Source organism: Abramis brama (assembly GCF_963993115.1).
Source record: "Abramis brama genome assembly, chromosome: 12".
Classification (NCBI taxonomy): domain Eukaryota; kingdom Metazoa; phylum Chordata; class Actinopteri; order Cypriniformes; family Leuciscidae; genus Abramis; species Abramis brama.
The window spans coordinates 4988746-5007989 of record NC_139974.1 but is presented as its reverse complement, the minus strand read 5'-3'; the positions used below and the strand labels follow the sequence as shown (position 1 = coordinate 5007989).

The window sequence follows — 19244 nt, the reverse complement described above, 5'->3', positions numbered from 1 at the left end:
AACCAGACAGTTTCTGGTCCCATTGACTTCCATAGTAGGAAAAAGTATATACTATGGAAGTCAATGAGACCAGAAACTGTCTGGTTACTGAAATTCTTCTAAATATCTCCCTTTCTGTTCAGCAGAAGAAAGAAATTCATACAGGTTTGAAACAACATGAGAGTGAGTATATGATGACAGAATTTTCATTTTAAAGTGAACTATCCCTTTAATTACTTAAAGTTATGACCAGTCTTGAGGTAAAAAATGAGATGATTAACTTGTAGGTCATATTTCACCCCAAAATGTAAAAAAAAAAAATATATATATTTTTATTTTTTTACAAAAAAGTTCAAAACTGCATAAATATAATTCATACTATTTTATAATCACATAAATAAAATTAAATAGGTTTTAAGTACCTAATTAAAAAATGTCCTCACATTGTGACATTATTTTCATGACAATTAAGCACATTTAAACACACCTTGCAGTTCCCTTACTGAAAATAATAAAAAAGAATAACTAAAAAGTATTTAAATTTTGAAGCATACATCATGGTATTTGTTGTACTGAATATAATTTGATAAAATAAAATAAATGTAAACAATAAATAAAATTAAGGATGTTTTTCATTTCTCATCTCGGGGTGAAATACGTGACCCAGACATTTTTTTGTGAGATTCACCAAATCATCGGACAGCCAATGTTTCATCATCATCATCATCTCTGTCTGTTCTGCACATCTGGAAACATCCCGTCAAACACAAAATAACACAAGTGCTATAGATATATATCAACAAAAGCTCTGTGTCGTCTATCACAGGACGTTCAGGTGAGATGTTCGCACGTCTGTGAACAAAATGTGTCAGTGTGGAAACAGATGAAGCTCAGATTCACACGTATGTGGCCTAAAAACTCGGACTCTTTCCTGAGCTCTTCATTTACAAATCCATAATTCCCTTTAATCAAACAAATCGAGAAATCAAGTGATATAATCAACTCACTTTTGGCATCAAATCCCATTTTAGAAGTAGTTTAGTTCTGTGCACTGGATCGCATCACGTCAGAACAGATCGGGGTTCAAGGCTTTTATAAAACATTTGACAATATTAAAATCCTCTCATATTGCATTGCTCTCCCATAATAGTGCTTGGCACAGAAACGTGTGTTTGCAAATGACCCAACTTATTTTTCTTTACATTTACAAACGTATATACATTCTTACACGATAATGTACAAACAAAGATGTAAGTGCAAATACAATATGCATGCATGTCACTTTAAAATCTCGTTAAAACTGAAACGAGTTTCACACCAGAGCTTCAGAACTGCGAATATAAACGACTGTATCCAAACGAGAGCGAGTGAAGGGCAAAAACTGCACGAAACGAACATCTTCAAGAGCCTCGACCACCGAACGGACCAAGAAATAATGACTGTGAAATAATACTGTCAGGTCACTGTAGAAATTACACTTCAGAAAAGCTTCAGTCACCGGCGTGTCGTGGGAAAGACTGTGTCACATCTGGACTGAGCTCAAACTGGAAACATTAAATAATATGAGGAAACTCAACATCATCATAACAAGATTCAGTAGAAAGTGAGTACTTGGCCCTATATGACATCATCATGACCTTTGACACCAGTTGTGTTTGTTCGTTCAGTCTGAGTTTACACTGTAGGGCCGGGCGATATACGCTTTGTTTATAAAATATCACATATTTATAAAATGAAGAAACATTGTGATGATTTTATTTGGCCATTGAGTTTCTTCTCTGATTCTTTTCCATGAATCAGTCGAACTGATTCAAATCTCCAGTCTCAGTCTTTTATATGTTAATATTGCTTTTAATGTACTGTTATATTTATACATGTGTTGTTGTTTTTTTCTCTTGATTTTTACTGTATTTTTCTTCTTGTTTTAAACATTTTTAATCAAACTGGCAACAGTTTCTATTTGGTTGAAATTAATAAAAGAAATCAGCCTTCAAATCTATTTCAGAGCAAATATATAAATAGGCCTAATAAATACCAAACATGTTCAAAATAAGGCTAAAAAAAATAATATATATATATATATATACATATATATATATATATATATATATATATATATATATATATATATATATATATATATATTATTTATTTATTTGTTTGTTTTAATTAAAATATTAAATATAATATCGCCCAGCCCTAACTGTCCAAGTAATAAATTGATATAGCCTATAAATATGGTCCAGAATGCTGGTAGCATTACAACAAAACATCGCTGAAAAGTTTACGCTTCTCCTGTGGACAGGAAAACAAGCTTTTATCGACTTCTCGATGATCTATTTTTGACATTAAGAAATAAAGATTTATTCACATAAAGAGAACACAGGCTGTGTGTTCAGGCAGACTGATGTCCTGATGGACTATGGCAAGCCGTTTTAACTTTTATTCATTTCCAGGATATGAATCCTTGATATCAACAATTCAGTTTTCACTAGTTAAAATGATACTTCTTGATATCAGGAATAATGTTTCTACTAGTAACAATGGCAGTTTTTGATATCAGGAATTACATTTCAACTAGTAAAAATTTTCATTCTTGATATCAACAATTGAATTTTAACTAGTAAAAACTATAATTCTTGATATTAACAATTTATTTCCTGGGAATGGCAATAGGCAATCCATTTTGACTTTTAATCATTCGCAGGATATGAATTCTTATTGATATCAGGAATTAGATTTCTACTAGTAACAATGGCAATTTTTGATATCAGGAATTACATTTCCACTAGTAACAATGCTAATTCTTGATATCAGCATTTACATTTTCACTAGTTAAAATGATAATTCTTGATATCAACAATTGAATTTCAACTAGTAAAAACTATAATTCTTGATATCTGTAATTGTATTTTCACTACTGAAATGTCACCATAGGCTGCCATTCAAAATCCATTGTTGATATCAAGAATTGATTTCTTGTTGAAATTCCAGTTCCACATATCAGAAATACAATTCTTACTAGTAAAAACCTTTATTTTTGATATCAAGAATTCAATTGTCACTAGTTGAAATGTATATTCTTGATGTCAACAATTGAATTGCTACTACAATGTTCATTTTTGATATAAATAATTCCATTTTCACTAGTGACAATGCTAATTTCTGATATCATGAATGTGATTGTTACTAGTAAGAAAGACATTTTAGATATCTGAAATTATATTGATATCAGAAATACATTTTCAGATATCAAAAATGAAAAATTTTACTAGTAGCAATTCAATTGTTTGGGTTTTGCACTATTGATGTTTTAGAGTTTCACCCCTTCATTGCTGAGCAATTTTTTTTCCTGCATCTTGTCCGATTTGTAGATTTTTTGTGTGTTTTTGTGGATTTCCCATTAATTTCCTATGGTCAGTAATTTTTGACTGAAGAACACAAGTGTGACTATTTATTTTTTACAACCACTTAGCCTGCTCGAATCATGCCCTCAATTTTTCTGTGTGTTCACATTCTAAATGCCATAAAAGTCACCAATTCCGATGAAGCTGTGATTTTTAAAAATTCAAAACAGAACATTTTCCGGTCAGAAATGACCGAAGAGCACCAGAGGGAAAATAATCTAAATTCATAATTTTTTTTGTGAATTGTCTTACAGGCTGTTTGCGCTTTTGGAGGGATTCCTGATCATATGAATGAAAAACGTGAGTAGGATCTCGAGCTTCTTGTGTCTGCAAGGAATTTCAGTTAATCATGAATCTTAATTTATTGTTAAACGGACTGTGTTTTAAAACCTAGTGAGCTGTCTGTGTAGGGATTACCCTCCCTCATAGGGTCATTGTCTACCTAGGCAGCATTTTTGGGTATCGTATAATGTTCATTCAGAATGTGCATGTGAAGTCCAGAAATGCTGTCTAGGTTGGCAACTCACAAAGTTAAAAAGGTGTGTTGGACTTGAAGCGGCGCTGCGATCTAAGCTAAGCTCTGACATCAACGAGAGCAGACGGCTCTATGGTTTCGAATCGCTCTTGCAGTGCTTTGATGTCAGACACCGATCGGTCTGCACAGCGCCGCTTCAAGCGAGTGTGGGTTTCTGCACTGCAGTTTGGAGTGATGGGTGTGAAGAAAGGTCTTTATCATTGGTCAGGAAAGCTGTCTGTCTGAGTGTGGCGTAAGTTTCTGTTGTAGATATTCACCTTTCAGCACGTCCATTACTGCGACCTGCAGCTCTCTCTGTCTCGTTTCACGTCGAACACACATAAAGACACACAATGGAGCTTTTGGCCATCTAGGGGTTAAAAAAACAAAGAACATTGTTTTGGTTGTGCTTCGGCTCTGCGTGACTGTGCGGATGAATATGGATATTCTACTGCTCATAAAACATTCACTACTAGGCTTAAGAGTTATACCAGTTTAGAAGGAAAGGATCTCAAGCTGACGAGCTGAAGACGTTACTGTAGCTTTACCCATTAATAGACACTAGTGGTGGAATGATCACAAAATTCACGGTTTGGATGATTTACAGATTTTGAGCCACGGATCAGATCATTTTTTGGATTAGCAAAAAAAACTTTGCTTTTCATTTATTACTTAAAGCTCACTTGAAGTTCTACGATACTACATCAAAAACTACTAGGTAACAGATAAGGTTCAAACCTTATTAAAAACAAGTGAATCGTCAGTAATAAAATAAGAACAAATACACGAATTACAAGCAGAGATGAATACTAAATAACAGTTACAAAGTCTAACTGGTCAGGACACGGACTCAAACTGCAGGACACAAAAAGGTTTTATTTTTTTATTTTAGGTAAAATAACACTTTGTTCACTGCTGAAATTAAATATAGTTTCATAATAATAATAATAAACTTTATTTCAGACCCAGGGGTATCCATAACACAATAAAAACACACAGAGTAAGACATAAAAATACAAAAAATACAAAGCCTTCCGCAATGTTCAGTGTCTAACATACAGACATGTTCACCAGTGGTTCCACAGTCTGGAAGAAAATCTGACAGAACTTCGTACAGGGTTTGCCAAAACAGCGATTAAGTCATTTTCTGACTCGGATACCCTACACATAAATCTATTCATCAGGTTATGTAAAACTGCAGAGCAGGCAGGTACCCCGACACTGACAAACATATGGCTTGCACTGGAGCTTCTTGGAGTTCTCAGCAGAAGCCTCATGCTGTCATTATAAGACACTATGAGTTTTCTAATGTTGCCTTGCTTATAACGACACCACAGGTAGGCAGTGTACAAAGGTGTACAATACGCTCTAAAGAGTGAGATCTTCACAGGTACAGAGCACATGCTAAACTAACGACATAGCATGTTCGCTTGAGCATACAGCTTCCGACGCCGCTATCCTTATCATCAGACAATAATATTGCAATATGGCCTAAATATGTAATCTCTCTGCACACCCCAAGTGCAGTGCCAGACAGATAGAAGTCAGGAAAGTTTGACTGTCTATCTTCTCTACTTCTGATAATCATGATCTTACTCTTTTGTGCATTTTATTTTATATAAAAATCAGCACCATACTGTGTGCATATTCTCAGAAGCTGTTGTAGACCAGCACTATATGGGCTAAAAATGACCAAATCATCAGCATACATAAGGTATTAATTAGTGAGTCACCAACCCTACAACCTGTACCACATGCATTTAAAATCACAGACAAATCATTCATATACATGTTAAAAAGAAAAGGAGACAGAATTCCGCCCTGGCGAACACCATTGGTCACTTGGAAGTGAGCAGACGTTACATTCCCGCATCTCACTCTCATTGTCGGATGCGAGGACCAATAAACCAAGATTACCGGTACTTTAACTCACTTTAACTCATGGTTAACATGATCGAATGCTTCAGAAGCATCAATGAAGCACAAGAACATTGTGGAATTTTGCCTATTATATTTATCTTAAATTTCCTTTAGTGCAAAAATACACAAATCAGTGCCATACTTTCGTTTAAAACTAAATTAGCAGTAAACAGGACGTACCTCTCAAGTCTACACAGTAAAACTGTCTCCAGCACTTTGGACATAACACTGGCCAGAGCTATCGGCCTGTAATTATCTGAGCTGTTCAGCTCCACTTTATCTTTAATAACTGGTACCAGCACAACAGAGAGCGTAGAATCAGGTAACTCTCCATGAACAAAAAGACCTGTGTAGCTCATAGCCACCAGAGGACACAGTTTCTTATACTAGTTTAAGATGTTCAGCTGTAATATAATCTCTTAACTTCAATATTGCTTCATGGACCTCAGCAGAAGTGATAACAACATCATCATTACTCTACATTATCCACTACAAACACATTACTTTTTACACAGTTTAACAGTTCATAATAATGTTTCCGCCATAACTGTGAGATTTCATCAGGACCACCACACCATCTATATTAGATGGAAGAGATGTTTTGCAATTATTAATAGTTTTTATTTCTTACCAGAAGTCATTACCATATTTTTTTTGCAGCTTCTATGCCAGTGAATCTGACCTCATGTGTTTTATTTTTTTTTATATAGCGAAGTGCATATTTAAATCTAGCATTAGTGCATTTCTTATGTTCAAACAAGGGGCCATGCCTGCTTTTGCCTGACTCATTTTTTAAAAGCCTTTCGGGCCTCTGTATGGAGTTCTTCTACATGATCCTTCCAACCTGGCTTAGCATTGCACACTTTTGTCCTAGGTTTATATAGAGGCCTACTCGAAATACCGAGAGACTCCACAATAGCTTCATACAGGGAATATATATCCTTACAGTGTTGTACATTCTTACAAATCATATCCCGACACAATAAGGCATCTTTTGGGACCTTATTATCCCAAAATATATCAATAATATCATCATTGTTAAAGCTGGAATTTTTTTTTTTTTTTTTACATTAGACACAGGAAACAGTAGGAATATTAGGTGTGTGCTGTCACTTTAAGACCCACGTAGTGAAAAACTCTTTCTCAACTGTTCACTTGTGACTTATCCAAGAGAATACTTGCTGAGACGGGTATTTAGACATAATTGTGTGTATATGTGTCCATTCACGGGCAAGGAAACGCGAAAGAGGAAAGAGGAAGTCTCTCTCTCTCTCTCTCTTTCAGATTCAGAGAAAGTGAAACTAACTTGATCAACAACAATATGGACTCCTCAACGATCAACCTCTTTAAACTACAGAATATTTATTGATCCGTTCAAAGAGTCTTGTGGACACATCTGATCCTCACAGGTAAGAGATAGAAATATAAGAGAGATTGTGCTGAACAGGTTTCTAATGGAAGTGAACTGGGCTGCGTTCTCCGAAACTACCTTAACGCTACGTCGTTCTTAAGTTGTACCTTAAGAAGTACCTTATCGTTAATACGTGTTTTCCGAAACCTTCTTAGTTAAGTAGGGTAGAGTGGGGGAAAACGCCCCCCTGGGGTAAAACGGCCCCCACCTGTTTTCCCCAAAATGATCACTAAAAGTAGTCGAGATACATTTTTACTGTTGCTATGCACTACGTTGATAACGGGGATATACAAATCTCTATGGAGAAGCTGACACCAGCGACATATTTTAAGAGAAGAGGATTACAGGGTAAATGCTATAATTTTCAGATATTAGTAAACAAGTGTTTAATACAATATTGTTCTGCAGGATATCGCAGTGATGTATGATAGATGAATAGTGAAGTCTGTAGTTTGAGATCATATGGTATTTATAAGGAATATAATTATATACACTTTTTTTTTTTTTTTTTAAAGTCATAGCTTGTGGGGTAAAACGCCGAAACTTCTGATAGTCATGATCTTACTCTTTTGTGCATTTTATTTTATATACGCTGAGGGGTAAAACGGCCCCCTAGGGGCATAGTTTCTCTCTATCATAATTACTATAATAAAATATTTATGTCTATCAAATCCTTTGTTTTACACTTAATGCAGTATAACTAGGTGGTAAAATCTAAATATTTGAACAAAACATGAAAAAAATACCTCAAGTGAGCATTAACTAGCTAGCTTGCTAGCAAAGTTAGCTCACTGATGGAAGGTAGTTAAATTTGGCTATTTTGAACATTGCTGAAATAAATATTATGTTGATGGGTCAAAGACGAAAAGGGGGTTTCAAGCATCAAAAAATAAAAGTGTAAAACTGCTTTAAATTTATTCTTTTTCACATACATTAGAATATGTCCTGTTTAACTTTATATTTTTCTGAGCAAAAAATAATTACCACCATACATTTTTACTGTGATTTTACTGAAGACACCCACTAAAATGTCATTCAGTGTAACAATATTTTTATGCAAAAAAATCTTATCAGACATTTTTAGAAAAACTCTAATTTGATAACATATTATAGGATTCTATTTAAAGATCACAGTGCAGCTCCCAAATAATAATTATTTGTAATTTTAAATCTTTATACTTCGCCAATATCCTTTAAACCATTAGGTTTTACCTATTTGTCAGCAAGAAGTTTTTGTAAGAAATTGAAAATCAGTTAAAATCTAATAAAATTTAGTAGGAGCACATATTGTTTTACATATTTTAATAAGTACAGCTCAGAATAAGTATATTGTTTAATTTTTACATAAATATATCTGTTACACCGAATGACCATGGTTTGTTACTCTGAATGACATTTTGATAAAAATTGAGAAAATGTTGTCATTGTTCCTATTATATTGCAATGTTTTGAATATTATTCTGTATCATTAAATTCCTGAGCAAATCACAGAAGCAGATGCTGAAAAAAATAACCATTTTATTCCACAATGTATATCATATTCATGTAAAAATGAACTGAACTGATGGTAATACTGTATAATCAGCATCATTTCATTGAGAACTTGAAACTTGAAGGACAAACACACATAGTTCACCCAAAGATAAAATTTACCCCGTGATTTTTTTTTTTCACCCTCAAGCCATCCTAGGTGTATATGACATTCTTCTTTCAGACGAGCACAATCGGAGTTAGGCTATATTAAAAAATGTCCTGGTTCTTCCAAGCTTTATAATGGCAGTGAATGGCCGTTTATGTTTTGAAGTCCATAAAAAAAAAGCATCCATCCATCATAAAAGTGCATCTATTCATGATTAAAGTGCTCCACATGGCAGGGGATAATAAAGGCCTTCTGAAGTGAAGCGATGCGTTTGTGTAAGAAAAATATCCATATTTAAAACTTTATCAACTAAAATAACTAGCTTCCGCCAGACAGCCTATGCAAGTCAAATTACGCCAAAAGAGTAACACTTGACGATGTATGACGTAGATGTAGGAGTATCGTAAGTTTAAAGTCCGCATGAACCGGAAGTTGCAAACGACTTTTCTCCAGTGCTGTGACGTATTTCCCAGTGAAAAGGAATATTGAACAGAGGGCAGGGTTTTACTCTAGCGCTCCTCCTCTCCATCTCTCGCTCATTACAGACTAACGGTTTGAGGGGAGTGGTTAAGCGTTTCCCAAACCAAGCCGTCAAACCTACGTCATCAGAGAAGGTCCTCCAATGCAGAGGGGAGGGGCATTTTCAGATTTTGATTAAAGATTACGAAGCCCAAAAAATTTTTTCTGTGTTTTAACTTGCACGGATTAATTGTTCACCACAAGACTAGTAATATGCGCTAACAAAGTAAATAGGGTCCATTTTGATTTCAGTTGGACTTTAAAGCCTCTCGCGGTTCAAACAAACAGGGCTGGCCAACAAACTCAAACTCCTCCGACATTTCTCTTTAAAAATTCTCGTTTTAGACTCTTATTCGCGATTTGCTCTGTGCTTCCGTGTTCATCATTATGTTGTGCGACAGGTTGCGGTTTTCTCGTCCACCGTAAATCGATGCGTACAGTCGTCTGCCAGAAGCTAGTTATTTTAGTCGATAAAGTTTTAAATATGGATATTTTTCTTACACGAACACTTCGCTTCACCTCAGAAGGCCTTTATTAACCCCCCAGAGCAATGAGGAGCACTTCAATGATGAATAGATGCACTTTTATGATGGATAGATAACATTTTATGATGGATAAATGCACTTTGACTCAAATTTCACGATTTGATTCGATTTCAAATAAATCTGATATTGATTAACATCAACTGAAAACAGCATCTGAAAGATCGATTTACAAATCAGTATTGGTTCTTTAAAATGAGAATCGATTAAAATCGAGAAATCAATCTTTTTAACCCAGCCCTATCATTTTGACATTGCAATCCTCAATACCTTTCTCGTCTCCTTGCTAAAAGCACTGCCCTAGCTACTGGGTCTGCATTAACTTTCTGGCGGTGCCTATAACTCTCTCTTTGTTTGTGGGCATCTAAAGTAAATCAGTAACGCATAAAAAAAAATGCATTTAAACATTCATATTTTTAAAGTTTAATATTTTCTTTTAGTGCTAAACATCCCTCATTTGTCTGAAATATAAATAAAATGCTAAAAATGTTATCTAAACAGTGACACTGTCATTCAGTGTAATGGATGACACTGTGGTGTAACAGACAATTTGCATTACACCGAATGACAAAACATTACCCTGAATGATGAAACTTCTACTTAAGCTAATATTGCTAGCTAACAACTAGCCACCTATATCAAACAGTGAACTTGACCAGAAAGATTCATCATAATTATTCACAACATTTACTTGTTTTTCAAAAAATCTAACAATAAAAGTGTTTTTTTGGCATTTGACTGAATGACATGTGTTTTTGTAACTCAGGTTACAACAATGAAAAGATGAACTTAGCAAATATTTAAGAGCAATAAACTTAACTTGCTGCAGCACCACACAATCTTCAGGGTGCCCATTGATGATGTCACAGACTGCTTGATGACAAACTATTGGTTGTTTATTTAATTTCAAAATTGCTTTCTGATCCTGTTACACTGAATGACCTCTGACAAACTGCATATTCGGGACAAAAGTCCCCTAGTAATTTCAATACTTAAGGAAAAAAATAACACATAGTCCTTTTAATATAATACAGCCAACACTTATGTGAACATGCCAAGGAAGCACTTTTTTTTTTAACATGGTATTTTATACGTTTATTTAAAAATGTAATAGTAAAATCAAAGTCCGGACCATTACGCTGAATGACAATTTTACACTTTGGAGCATTATTTAACTCATATTTTGTCATTTTATTTTCACAAAAGTTATTTGAAACATGAAAGTAGACACTTTACTTGCATTTAATATGTTTTTTTTTTGTATGTAAAATCACTTTTGTAAATTTAATTTGATGCGGACACCAAAATGGTGACGTCTCGTCTTTGACCCTGATACATTACTTGCCTTTTACTTTTAGAGATTAAAAACTATTGTCTGTTAATTTTGCTGTTGATCTATGAAGCAAACTGGTTGGTAAGAAAGGGGGCATTTTACCCCACCTTGGGGGGCGTTTTACCCCACCGCTGGGGCAAAACGCCCCCTTTGTACAAAAATATTTTCAGTGAAAATACTAATTAATTATGAAGGCTGAGCAATTTTAATATTTGATGAATAACTCCTGCCATAGTCACTCAAAACCGGGATGGCAATTCTAGTCACATTTATGTTTTGTTTCACTGTAACGTCACACTTTCCTTAAGGGGGGCGTTTTCCCCCACTCTACCCCTATACCTTCTGTAAGTCATACGTTCGTAAGGTTGGTCTGGAGCGCTCTTAGCTATACCTTATCGCTGCTGACGGTTCATACCGCTAGTGGCCACCACTACGCAAAAAGCTTTTTTACATCGCAGTTTAATTACACATAGAAAATTTTATATGAACATTTAATATAAAATCTGATTTAGTATTAAAATTACATTTTTACTTTACTTTAAAATTTTACACATAAAATACTTAAGTTGTTATAGCCTACACCCAGTGTATGGAAGTGTTAAAGTTTCCATACACTAATGGTTGTTAGCTTTTTTAATGACTATCCTAAGGCACATCAGCTGGCGAACCATTTGACAGAAAAGGCTTAGGAGTCTATATAAAGAAAGATGAGTTTACACAAACTTTATAGCTATGGCAGCAAGACAGCGAGTACTTGTTTTAAATCAAAGACGACGCCGTCCGCGGAGCCAGTTAGTGTATGTCAACTACATGGCTGGTGGATAATCAGCATACGTTGTGGAGAACATTAACACACTTATGGCCGTGAGGGTTTGGGATTGCACACTTGCTAAATTATAAACACATACTCATATATATTTATGCATGTCTGGTCCGCTTTTCTATAGGTATGAGCTTCTGAAGCTCGCTGAGTGCAATAGTTTTCAAAATGCTTGTATTATGTATAATGTAGTTCATAAACTGCATCCAACACTTTGCCGTCTCATTCCAGTAACCTCGTCTATGCATGACCATAACACTAGAAGGAGACCTCTATTACGAGGGAAAAAGCGTAAGATGAAGTGTACTAGTTTTACTATAGCATGTAAGGGTCCTGGGATCTGGAATGAGATTGACAATTCTATAAAGGAACTACCTTCTCTTGATATATTTAAAAAGCATTTTAAACACAAATTGTTACAACATTATGCTTGATAGACACCATAAGGCTGAAGGTTTCATATTTTATTGACTTATTTGAATTATTTTTTTATTTTATTTTTTGTGATGTTTGAATACCCCTATTATTGGCGTTGTTTGAGGGGTGGATGAGATGTGTGATGTATGCTGACTGGTGGGAGGATATTTTGTGGTGAATGGTGGTGTTATTGGTGTAGATGGGTATTGACTGGGTGAATTAGTATTTGTTGTTATTAGTGCTGATTAGGCTATGTGTGTCATGATTCTGCCTTCTTGTCTCTGATTTCCCCTGGTCTTGAGGCAGGATCATGACAGGCCCATGTTTTATGTGTAAGCACATGGCCATTTGTTTGGGCCATGTGCTTGTGTTGTCTCGTCACCCAGCCCCGCCCCCTTGTTATCCTCGTTTTGTCATTATTGCTTCACCTGTGTCACCTGTTTCCCTTATTAGTTCCCTATTTAATCCCCTCTTGTCTGCTGTCTTGTGCCGGTTCATTGTCATTCATTGTGTTATTCAATCAATGTGATACCTACCGTGAGTAACCTGTTGAAAGTCTTGTGAAGAGTTGATCCTGTCTTAGCTGTTAGTTTATTGTCTGAGTCTGAGTCCCAGTCTAGTCTTATATCTACCCTGTCTTGTTTTGCCCCCTCGTGGGTTTTGTTTTCCCTGTTTTTCTGTAATAAACCCTTGAGATGTCTGCAAATGGTCTGCGATTGGGTTCTCTCCTTCTAAACCATAACAATGTGTCTTTAAGGGCCCTATTTATAAGCCGGTATGGCTTCTGGGTAGTCCTTTTTGCAGGAACTTGTTGTTCTGTGAATAAACAATAAGCATGTAGACATGTACAAATTTCAATGAGCCCCGATAAATGCAGTTTGTACTATTTCTAAAACGCTTCTTTATAAAGAACATTGTTTTCTCAATACTTTACCTATACCGCTGTGAAGGAAAGAGCGCACAATCGATCATCGAGGCATCGATATCAACCTATTCAGCGCCTCCACCATGGACAGCGCCTGCTAAGGTCGAACTTAAGAAGGTTTACCTTAAGCAACATCCTAAGGTATAGTTCGGAGAACACACGTAGGAAAGGTATACCTGTAGTTAAGGTGTACCTTTTGAGTCTTCGTAGCGCGCTAAGAGACAACGTTATCGGAGAACGCAGCCCTGGTTTAGTAGGTTTATGTCAAACTGGAATAAGTTGAACAGAACCAGGTTTAAAGTCCCTGTAAAGTCAAAATGAAGTATGTGTTCTGAGTTTGTCACACCACAGAAACATGTGTTATTAGCCACCCAGCCAAATTTGAATGATAAAAAAAGCCGGCAAGTACATAAAATAAGCTATCAAAATCTTTAAAAAATGAGCAGTAGTCTCTGCTCTCAAACGCTGGGGGCGTGTCCGCTGGCTGCGCTGAAACCACGCCCACTCGCGTGAAAGCTGCCGTCGCCACACTTAACTGTCACCGCTACAGCCGGAATGGATGCTCCTAGGTTTTACAAAGCCATGTTCGAGCCTGGACTAACGTTACCTACTATAATTATAACATAAGCACACCGTTTATAAGGACACCGATCTGTTTTGTACATGATCGCATCCAGGTAGTACTCATTTCCGTGACGAAGGCATAGCTAGCTAGCAAACTGTAGGCTGTAGTAACTAATAGTACTGACAGTAACTCGCGATCGGCAAACTGATGTGAATGAATGTGCTATATTGTTAGGGGAGGGGCAGTGTCAGGGGCTCCAGTGCGTCATCAAGTAGGGGCGTGTCCAGGAGCTCAGGGGCTTCAGTGCGTCATCGAGCCCCCGTTTTAGCCCCGCCCAAAAAATCCGGAACACAGCAATGGTGAAAAACTGTTTAACGGTCTAACTCCACAATTCAGTACTTCACAGATCACAGTCTTTGTAATATGTTTTAGTAATACATTTCTAACATTTATAATGTGTTTAGATTTTTTTTTTAGAATTGCCTTTACAGGGACTTTAAGCATGTCAAATACTTAACTATTTTAGTTGTTTACTGCACTGAAATGGTATCAGAATTGTATTTAAATATGCCATTTGATTGTTTTTGATACAAAGATTGGCGTTTCTGTCATTTTGTCACAAAACATAACGACTAAAGAAACAGGAAGTAAATGACCCGCAGACAGACTGAACACAAAACTGCAGATGAAAATCGCATTTACATTAAACATTATTAAGATGAAAATTACTCTTGGCCATATAATATTTTATGGAGAGCTTTATATAGTTGTAAATATACGAGACCGGTGCTCATTATCAATCACGCCACCGGCATCGTCCTACTCGCCACAATATATTTTAATATTATAAGAAACTTAAATTGAGTGTGTGTGTCAAGTGTGTCCAAACTTTAGACTAGTAGTGAAGGTGATTTATCTTCATCATTTCTCTCTCCAGTGATGTCTTCCTCCAGCGGTCCACTGACTGAGGAGCTTCAGTGCTCTATATGTCTGGACGTGTTCACTGATCCAGTCAGCACTCCATGTGGACACAACTTCTGCAAGACCTGTCTGAATAAGTGCAGGGACAACAGCCAGACCTGCAACTGTCCATATTGTAAAGAAACATTCAAGCACAGACCTGATCTCAAGATTAACACCACACTCCGAGAGCTCGTAGATCACTATAAAAAGAAAAGTCCTGAGAAAAAAGCTGAAGTTCTGTGTGACGTCTGTGAGGAAAGAAAGCTGAAAGCCCTGAAGTCGTGTCTGGTGTGTCAGATCTCTTACTGTGAAACTCACCTGGAGCCTCATTCGAGAGTGGCAGGTTTAAAGAAACACAAACTGATCAATCCTGTGAGTAATCTGGAGGACTATATATGTCAGAAACATGAGAGACCTCTGGAGCTGTTCTGTAGAGATGATCAGACATGTGTGTGTCCGATGTGTGACGTGACAGACCACCAGAACCACAACACTGTTTCTTTAGAAGAGGAGAGTGAAGAGAAGAAGGTAGAAGTTACTGACAAACTGATTTTAAATGGCTCTTATCACGAGGAATCACATGTTCTTTAATATAAATGAATCAGTTATGAAAACATATTGTGTGTTGTTCTCTGTCTATAGACTCAACTGATGAAGGCACAGAAAGACACACAGCAGATGATCCAGGACAGACTCAAGAAGATTCAAGACGCCAAACACTCAGCAGAAGTCAGAAAAGTGAGTTTAAAATAATTAAATTAAATTAATTTTAATATCTATCATTGTTTATTGAATTGTTGTATAAAAGCAATTTCACACTCACAGTCACACTGCTGGTCTGAATATCGACACGTCTGTGATTCCCTGATCACTTAGTAAAGTAATAACACATCTCTCCTCAACAACACACATGATTTGAGGAATCATTCAGTGCAAACGGGGCAGAATGAGGGATTTTGAAAACCGGCTAAAAACACTGAAGTATGAGAAATAATAACACTGATTCTTCTCTTAACAAACGCCACTAATAATGTGTTGATTGTCCTGGTTGAGCAGAGAAACACAGAGAAGGAGAAAGCAGCCCGTGTGGAGCTCTTCACTGATCTCATCCGCTCCATTGAGAGATGTCAGACTGAACTGCTGGAGATGATGGAGGAGCAGCAGAAAGCAGCAGAGAAACAGGAGGAAGAGCTCATTGAAGAGCTGGAGCAGGAGATCACTGAGCTAAAGATGAGAAACACTGAGCTGGAGCAGCTCTCACACACTGAAGATCACCTCCACCTCCTACAGGTCAGTCAACATCTCTCTGATCAATGATAATGCAGTATATGACACCATAACACTCCCCATGCTGAAGGATTTCTCCTCTCTCCTGCTGTAGATTTACTCATCCCTGTGCAGCTCTAGAAACACCAGGAACTGGTCTGAGATCAGTGTGAAGACTGATGAGAGTCTGGAGACTCTGAGGAGAGCTCTGACTAAACTGCAGGACTCTCTACAGGAGAAACTCACGCTAACTGGTACAGCAATATCAAATACACCGTACAGACACATATATTTATCATCTTTTAATATCAGTAATGAAGAATGAGGCTGATAAAGCTGAAATAAGAGAAGTGTGTGATCATGTGTTTGTGTCTCATTATCATCACAGTTCTTCTTGAAGAGAGCAGGTCATATTCATCTCTAATTTCAGGAAACATGCAGTAAATTCATCTTGTTCTAGAAGCTTCATCACTGTAACCAGAACCTTGAGGCTTTAGTAAATCTGTGAACACTTTTAGGTGAGAAACAACAGAAAGAAACATTCATTTTCTGCCATTTTCAGTATTTTCAGCTGTTTCATCTAAATGTTGTGATTATGTGTCAGATAAAATCAGTTTAGCAGAAGAAAATCAAATTGATAGACATCATCAAATTTCTGACCTGTATCAAACAGCTTCGCAGTGCTGGGCTTCATTTTCACTTTCTCTAAGGTTATATTTTATAGTGTTGTCTTTGCTGAATAACCACAACATTAATACACTCCAAAACTGAGATGAATAACATTAGGCATAAAAATAGCTAAAATAAAAATGTCATAAAATGTTCCCAAAACATTCCCAAAGATGTTCTAAAAAGGAGGAATATTTCGAGCTCAAACACAATAGGAGTTCAGGGATTCTCTAAATATCAGCAGAGAAACATTGATCAGATAAAACATGATGTTGTTCACAATTCTTTAAATATAACCTTAAATCTTGTCTATAATTCCACACATAAACATGTCAAAGATCTGATGGTGTTTTATTGTCATTAGTCTCTACAGAACTGAAGAGGATACAGCAGTATGCAGGTACAGTGTGCTGTCTGCACTACACTAGATTACATTCAGATACTCACAGCTTCATCACTGACCCACAGTATGATTAAACACTGATTACATATTACAAACATCATCACTAAATATCTGTATTGTGAATTTGTGATTTATATTCTCTGTTTTCTCAGTGGATGTGACTCTGGATCCTGATACAGCTCATCCTAAACTCATCCTGTCTGATGATGGAAAACAAGTGAAACATGGAGACATTAGACAGAAACTCCCAGACAAACCAGAGAGATTTGATCAGTGTCCCTGTGTCCTGGGAAAGGAGGGATTCTCCTCAGGGAGATTTTATTTTGAGGTGCAGGTGAAGGGAAAGACTAAATGGACTTTAGGAGTGGTCAGAGAATCCATTAACAGGAAGGGAGGGATCACACTGACTCCCAGTGATGGATACTGGACTGTGTGGCTGAGGAATGAGAATGAATATGAAGCCTGTGCTGATCCTGATGTCTCTCTGTGTGTGAGAGTGAAGCCGCAGCGGGTCGGTGTGTTTGTGGATTATGAGGAGGGTCTGGTCTCCTTTTATGATGTTGAGTCCAGCTCTCATCTCTACTCTTTCACTGATCAGTCTTTCACTGGGAAACTCTTTCCATATTTTAACCCATGCTTTAATGCTGGAGGTAAAAACTCAACTCCACTGATCATCACTCCTGTCAATTACAATAAATGAATTTTCTGCCGTAATATGAAATACACAATGAAAATGATTTATATAATTACAAATCTAAACATGTTTTGCTATATTTTCATAATTTGTTTTTCATTGTTAAAATCTATAATTCTAGCTATAATAAAAATTGTGAAAATATAATGCTTGTTTAACAATTTTATTTTCAACTTTTCATAATTATTCATGCCATTGTTTTCTCCCATCTCAACCTGACAAAGTGAAAGTGTCTGTTTTTTGTTTTAATATACATCAAAATAAACCAAACTATGATAAAATTGATAAAGTATATCAAAGCTGTTTCTACCATTTCAATTACAAAATGATCTGTGATAATACTGAGGTAAATCAGATGTTAATTCCTCAATGTATATCACTGTATGATTACCATATTCATACACACACTATGGATCTTCAAAACACCGTGATATTGTGATCATGGTAAAAACAAAAAATTAAAAAGGAGAAGAAGAAGACGACGAAGTAGAAGAAGAAGACATAGAAGAAGAAGAAGACGAAATAGAAGACGAAGAAGAAAGAAGAATACGATTAAGAAGAAGACGAAGACAAAGAAGACGAAGACAAAGAAGAAGACGAAGACAAAGACGACGAAGACAAAGAAGAAGAAGACAAAGAAGACATAGAAGAAGAAGAAGAAGACGAAATAGAAGAAGAAGACGAAGAAGAAATAAGAAAGAAGAAGAAGAAGAAGAAGAAGACATTGTAGGTCTATTACCAAGTTACCATGTCAAATGTTTGCCCCATGCAGGTAGGCCCACCCTCACGTGATACCGATTGGTCGATTGATAAGCTTAAATCTGATTGGCTAAAGAGTACGACTCATCTGTGTAGGAGGAGTTCGCTGCCAGGAAAGTCTCACACACACACACACACACACACACACAAATCCAAGGCTATTCACATGTGAATAAACATTCAAAGGTTTTTGTGCACAGTTGTATATCTACGAATTGTGTTTTGCATTTGTGAAGTGTATTTTATGAATAGCCTATATACTTTTATTTTGCACATGTGAATTGGTTTTTGTGAATGTATATTTTTTCACGCACGTGAATTAGGTTTCATGCATGTGAAATTGTCTACGCATGTGTGAATCATGTTTTTTGCGTGAATTATAATTGAGACTTTTCTGCCTCTATATTGGAATATGTGGTGAGCTGGAACCTGCTTATGTTACGCAGTACCGCAAACATCCAATAGGAAAATTCAACTGCAGTAGCCACCGTTCAACCTG

General features: G+C 36.3%; 1 protein-coding gene across 1 annotated transcript; it reads left to right on the top strand.

Moving 5' to 3' along the window:
* Positions 1-14885: 14885 nt before the first annotated feature.
* On the top strand, positions 14886-18133 carry LOC311094069 (E3 ubiquitin-protein ligase TRIM39-like). The gene is made up of 6 exons (XM_084131808.1): positions 14886-15482; positions 15597-15692; positions 16011-16244; positions 16336-16474; positions 17254-17289; positions 17445-18133. The coding sequence occupies exons 1-6, from the start codon at positions 14931-14933 to the stop codon at positions 17990-17992; spliced, it is 1605 nt and encodes a 534-aa protein (XP_083987934.1). The 5' UTR covers positions 14886-14930; the 3' UTR covers positions 17993-18133.
* The last annotated feature ends 1111 nt before the right edge of the window (positions 18134-19244 follow it).

Excerpts from the sequence above, each read along its gene's own strand:
- LOC311094069 (XM_084131808.1), top strand. The coding sequence starts at position 14,931 with ATGTCTTCCTCCAGCGGTCCACTGACTGAGGAGCTTCAGTGCTCTATA. Across the intron at positions 16,245-16,335 it reads ATCACCTCCACCTCCTACAG|ATTTACTCATCCCTGTGCAG; the intron begins GTCAGTCAACAT and ends CTCCTGCTGTAG. Across the intron at positions 17,290-17,444 it reads GAGGATACAGCAGTATGCAG|TGGATGTGACTCTGGATCCT; the intron begins GTACAGTGTGCT and ends CTGTTTTCTCAG.